General features: G+C 35.8%; 1 protein-coding gene across 1 annotated transcript; it reads left to right on the top strand.

The window, feature by feature from the left end:
- Positions 1-1,198: 1,198 nt before the first annotated feature.
- Positions 1,199-5,337, top strand: LOC116007293 (aspartate aminotransferase P2, mitochondrial). The gene is made up of 12 exons (XM_031247933.1): positions 1,199-1,356; positions 1,632-1,709; positions 1,841-1,897; positions 2,175-2,369; positions 2,554-2,592; positions 2,678-2,767; positions 2,880-2,988; positions 3,068-3,177; positions 3,827-3,970; positions 4,167-4,333; positions 4,452-4,716; positions 4,916-5,337. Exons 2-12 carry the CDS (start codon positions 1,638-1,640, stop codon positions 5,045-5,047), a joined length of 1,380 nt encoding a protein of 459 aa, XP_031103793.1. The 5' UTR covers positions 1,199-1,356; positions 1,632-1,637; the 3' UTR covers positions 5,048-5,337.
- Positions 5,338-6,589: the final 1,252 nt, after the last annotated feature.

The raw sequence follows: 6,589 nt of genomic DNA on the forward strand, positions 1-6,589 counted from the left end.
TGTTAACAAGGTAAATTACCTTCACTTGTAGTGAAAATAGGTGAACAAGTGCAAGTAAAATGTATTACAAGTGCAATTAAATTGTACACTGAGCATCAATACTAAGCGCACCTACTGTTATAACTAGGTGCATGAATGTTAACAAGGTAAATTACTTGCACTTGTAAGTGAAAATAGATGCACAAGTGCAAGTAAAATGTATTACAGGTGCAAGTAAATTGTACACTAAGCATGTTATAATTAGGTGCACCCAGGTACATGAATGCTAACAAGGTAAATTACGTGCACCTAATGTTATAATTAGGTGCACCTAGGTTGCACCCAGGTACATGATATTTGCGCCAAAGTTCGAGTTATTTACGAAAATGCCACAACGTCGTTTTTTAAAATTACATATATTTAAATGTAGTATCAGATGCCTCCATAGCTACTTTCTCAACCTACTAAAACACAAAGAGTCAACAGATGCCTCCACAGATGCTCGAACCCACTCCCTTTCACATGGGAGTGTACACCGGATGCCGCTTGACCACAAGGTCTTTGGCATCGGATGACATTATATTAGGATTAGTTACCTTGATTTTATATTTTTATATTTTTAAAACCTTTATTTTTATTATAGGGTCATACATAACCAAACATTAATCATTCCAATTCCACCCTATTACCAAACATTCAAAATATTTTTACCAAAATCTGTTATCATTATCAAGCAATTGTTCACATTCTAATTCTCTTGTGCGAAACAAACACACCCAAACATATGTTATTTATAGTTAATCGAGTCAAATTAAAAAAAGTCAATACACATCTTTACATGGAGTCAAATTTAAAACATTGTTGTTAGGCCTTCTCCATTTGTTCATTTTGACACAAGTTTTTAGGCAAAAAAAACTAACCCACAAATTTTAATACAAATGGGGGAGTGAGTTTTTTGTGATGTTTTTCTACTGCAATAATGAGTTTTGGCAGAGCCCGCCTAGTGAGAAAAAGCTGCCTCAGAGGCGATTTTTTTGACATTTGGTTTTTTACTTTTCTTTTTCCTTCCCGTCGTAGATGAACCTAAATATTTGTGAAAAAACTTAAGAATTGAGGAAGACATTATATCATTTTTTGTGTGATTTAGGATTTTTAGAAACCAATAAGTCTAAATGTGTATTAAACAATTGCCCATAATTTATACTCCGTATATATAGAGAGTAAAGTGCATTCCATATCTACGTGTCGAGAGTAGTGGGAAGAGAGCATCTGAAGAAGAAGAAGAAGAAGAAGAAGCTGACGGGAGTGTGAGGCCTCGTGTACCGCTGAGATCTCAGTCCCTCTCTCTTCCTTTTCCTGCAAAACTCTCTTTCTCCGGTACGGTGTATTTTACTCTCTCTTTCTGATCTTTGTTCTTCATAAAATCTTTCTTTAAGCCAATATTTGTCTCTCTAATTCGCTTTCTTATCCTGTTAGTGATACAGATTTGATTACATTTCTATATAATTTTGGTTTCATGTTACTGTTTCATTCGCTTTATCACTGCATTTTTTAATCCGATTCATTCGTAGATCAGGTTCAGACTTTATGTTTGGAACTTCGCGCTACTAATCTGTTATCGACTTATCCGTTTGGGATTTCCTGTGATCCAGATTACGATGGCTTCTACGGCGTTCACTCTCGCCTCTGCTTCTCCATCGGTTTCGCTGTCTTTGCAGGATAAGCTAAAGGTTAGTGATCAATTGGAGTGGTAGAATTGCTCTGTGTTGAATCACTTTTCTGCGAATATGGGATTGAATTGCGTTGGATTTGGTTGTTTTAACGTGGTAAAATGTGTTTCTCCTCTCATTTCTCTGACCAGGCTAAACCGAAGCTTCGCGACTATGGCCAGTGCGCGCTTTTTGGCAACGCGACAAAGGTGTCCCTTTGATTTGCTAAAGGATTTTTATGAAATGGCATATTTTTCAATTATATCTGGTGAACGTAGGGATTGCCTAGCTTTGACTAATTTGATTCACTATAAAACTAATGTATTTTTGTTTTTTTTTTAAAGAATAAAACTAATGTATTAATTCATCATAATTGTAGAGAGATTGGGGGTGGTACAACAGAGACATAAACTTTCCTGCTGTAATTAAACAGGTGTTTCTTGTATTGGAAATCTTACTTTTAGCTGATTATTATCTTTTGTACAGTCTCATGGTCGGATGAGAATGGTAGCCGCCGTTAATGTTTCTCGTTTTGAGGGCATTACAATGGCTCCACCTGACCCCATCCTTGGAGTATCTGAAGCATTCAGGGCTGATACTGATGAAATGAAACTTAATCTTGGAGTTGGAGCATACCGTACTGAGGAACTTCAACCTTATGTTCTTGATGTTGTCAAGAAGGTAAGTTCATCTTCCTCAGTTCAATTAATGGGGCAATAACCTATGAAATACATCCATTTGTCTTGCATATTCCTCTTCAAAAGCATAGTATTTGGTTAGCTCTGTAGTTTAATGTCTGAATGAGAGGCAAAAAAGGACTAATTTGGATTTTATATTCATTTACATTGTGACTCATGTCGCATAGGCTGAGAACCTTATGCTACAGAGGGGAGAAAACAAAGAGGTACATCTGTGATGATTAAATTTCATATTTTGAGAGAACCATTTTGATTGTCATGGATTTCTCACTGCTTAGTCACAATGCACAGTATCTTCCAATAGAAGGTTTGGCTGCGTTCAACAAAGTCACAGCAGAGTTGTTGTTTGGTGCTGACAACGAAGTGATTCAACAAAAAAGGGTATCACACATCTTGTTTCTTTTCTTCATAAGAAATATTTTTCTGCATCAGCGTGAACTTTATTTCATTTTGTTTCTGTTCAGTATAACATATTTTCTTTGTTTTATTTTAGGTTGCAACTGTTCAGGGTCTTTCAGGAACTGGATCCTTACGACTTGCAGCAGCACTGATAGAGCGTTATTTCCCTGGCTCAAAAGTTCTGATATCATCTCCAACATGGGGTGTGCATCATAGTTCTTTTGAATTTATTTCTGGTATTTTTAAATCCTGATTATGATGCTATTATTATTATTATTGCAGGTAATCACAAGAATATTTTCAATGATGCCAGAGTACCCTGGTCTGAATATCGCTATTATGATCCAAAAACAGTTGGTTTGGATTTTGAAGGAATGTTAGAAGACATAAAGGTCATTGTTGCCTTCACATCTCTTTCATATTAACTGCCAAAAAGCAAAACTGAAATTGGAAATCATTTTTATTTCCTACTTCCTAATATTTCTGTATGAGAGTTTATAGTTTTTCCCTGTTGGGTGGCCTCACTGGTAGATAGTCACCTAAAGAGAAGCTCAAAATATTCTGGAATACAACCCTTTCCACCTTTTCTTTCCCATTCTACTGTGAATTAGACTTGCTGCAGTAATTATTCATGCCATTTCCTCATAAAAAGAGTTTAATTCATTTAGGAAGAGGAAATGCATTGTATGTATGATGCTATATATTGCACAGTATATTTGTGTCACACTCATGCAGCTGTAGGCTGCTGTAATCCATCTCATTTATGCAATTACACCTGTTTGTTCCAATCATTTTTGTTTGGAAATTTTAGAGTTAAGAGCAATATGTTCCAATCCCCCTTATGCAATTAAAGTTGGCTGTTCAATCATTCTTGCTTGGAAATTCCGAGTTATTACATTTCTTTGTTTTATTTTACTCAACAAACCATAGTGCGTGGAAAAAAAATCTGTCTGACGTATATAAAACAGAGGGGGTATTTACTGTAATTTCATCTTCTTCCATGAATCACATTCTAAATCTTATGCCACTAGTTGTTAACAGGCTGCCCCAGATGGATCATTCATTTTGCTGCATGGATGTGCTCACAACCCAACTGGTATTGATCCTACACCTGAACAGTGGGAAAAGATTGCAGACTTAATCCAAGAGAAGAACCACATTCCGTTTTTTGATGTTGCCTATCAGGTATTTTCTTATACATGTTCTGGACTCTGGACTGTAGTTCACATTATTCAAATTTGTTTGGAGATCAAAAGTATCAGATATGTGACTGGAATTATTAAGGTTACTTAATAGCTTTGCAGTGTTTCAGAATGAGAATACATTACCATTGAATTGTACCACAGTCCAAATCATTTTTCAATTCTATACTGTACTGCAGGGATTTGCGAGTGGTAGCCTCGATGCAGATGCATCATCCGTGAGAATGTTTGCTGCACGCGGGTTGGAGCTGCTTGTTGCACAGTCATACAGTAAGAATCTGGGTCTTTATGCTGAAAGGATTGGAGCTATCAATGTTGTTTGCTCGTCAGCAGATGCAGCAGCAAGGTACAAAACCCTCCCATACATGGAGCTAGGACTGTTGCAATTAGAATTTCGTGTCAGAGCCAATAAAATGTTTATGTTATGATTTAAACTATTAATATGTACGTGTGCTTTATCATAGGGTGAAAAGCCAACTGAAGAGGCTGGCACGGCCAATGTACTCAAATCCTCCCGTACACGGAGCTAGGATTGTTGCCAATGTCGTAGGAAACCCTGAGCTCTTCAATGAATGGAAACAAGAGATGGAAATGATGGCAGGGAGGATAAAGAGTGTGAGGCAAAAACTATACGACAGCCTGTCTTCGAAGGACAAGAGTGGGAAGGACTGGACATTTATTCTGAAGCAGATTGGCATGTTTTCCTTTACCGGCCTGAACAAAGCTCAGGTGATTCCCCCATAAACTTACGTTTTATCATTTCTTCTTACTCTTTACTTTTATAATGCTAGATATCTCTTATATATTTGCCAATCTTGATTTATTTAATTCAGTGCACAACACCCCGTTTCAGACTTGTATACCAATGCCGGCATGTATTCACCAGTAGTTTCATCTGATTCATTTTTTCTTTCTTTTGACTAATCAGAGTGAAAACATGACGAATAAGTGGCATGTATACATGACCTTAGATGGAAGAATATCCTTGGCTGGCTTATCTGCAGCGAAGTGCGAATATCTTGCAGATGCCATCATTGATTCATATTACAATGTCAGCTAGATAAGACTAGAAGTACATTTTCATAGCAATTTTGATGAGTCACTATGTTTCACTCTTTGATCCAATGACTTTAACGAATCTTGTAATAATAGTTGTTCAGCATGATGATTTACTCATCAATTAGAAGAGCCATTGGATTCAGAATATATTGTAATAATGGTTATTCAATGTTAGGTTGTGCCAATAAATTTTGGAACTTATAAATGTAAGGCTTTGTGTAAGGCTGTCCTCAACCTTCAAAGTCTAGACATTCAAGGTGAGGTGAAATAAAAAAAATAATTTTTCTTTTCTTTGTTTTCCACCGTGGATTGCAACTTGCAAGTTGCATAAGGCCTTCCTCAATAGTTACCGGTTTTTAGAAGATTTTGCAAGTGTGATTAGGAAAGAGAAAATGAGAGTGGAGGAAAAAAAACGCTGAAAAAAAAAATTTACATTTACATGCCCAGGCGGGAGCGAGAACTGTGCCTCACTGCAGCCGTGAGGCGCAATGTAACCTACAAAACTTGCCAAAATCTCCCCTTTGCAGGAGAAAAAACCACCTAAATACCACCCCTCACATTTGTTAAAAATCCATTTTCTAGATTTTACTATTCGAAAATTCCCTAGAACCCACAAATGGGGATGGCCTAAACAGCAATCCTATTTGTTTGGGTTTTTCAATGGTTCTTCAAGAAAAAAAAACAAATGAGTACTTACGTGCCTAACTGACGTGGACAACTGCCAAGAAAAAAACCAAATAAGTACTTACGTGCATAGCTGGCGTGTGCGTTGCGTGCCAGGTGCTTGTGACGTGCACTAGAGGCAAAGCAGTCAATTTTTTTTTTTTTGTGGGATAATGAGTCCCACAAAAATACATTACTTTGTAGTAAATTTTCCCTCTTTCTCTTCTTCTCTCTCCACCTATGCATTAAAGCTGCAAAAATCCCAAAAAATAACAAATGTAGATGCTCTAATATGCACCTGTAATTTTTACTACCAAATGACAGCAAAAGCAAATTATTATTATTATTATTATTATTATTATTATTATATATTGAAAAATATATGAATTTATTATTGTGAGGTGAAAGTGGAACCATTTTTGAAAGTGAGAGTATCTCACAAATGTAGAATACATAGGGAAAGAATTGCAAATTTGATGATTTGGTAGTATGATACACTTTTGAAAGTGAGAGAATATTGCAAGGATATGGATAGCTTAAAAGATTTTTTTGTGATATGTCAATCCCATTAAATTTAGTTGGTAGTTGTATTAGATATTAATCATGAAACTGTTATAGGTAAATGATATAGTTTTGTTGTATTAAGAAAACATAGAAGATCATGCAATTTGCAGCAGATTATAGGCTATTGAAAACACAGTCAAATAAGTCATGTGAAGTAAATAGGGCAATTGAGTTATAAAGTTGTCTATTCATCATGTCACTACCTGCTTTACTTGGTGCACAATGGCTTTCTATGTGCTTAGGTGGATCTGTGTACATTTTTTTTTAAATAATAATAATTTAAGTTTTTTGAATTTTTAAAATATTTTATTTTATT

Source organism: Ipomoea triloba, chromosome 15 (genome assembly GCF_003576645.1).
Source record: "Ipomoea triloba cultivar NCNSP0323 chromosome 15, ASM357664v1".
NCBI lineage: Eukaryota > Viridiplantae > Streptophyta > Magnoliopsida > Solanales > Convolvulaceae > Ipomoea > Ipomoea triloba.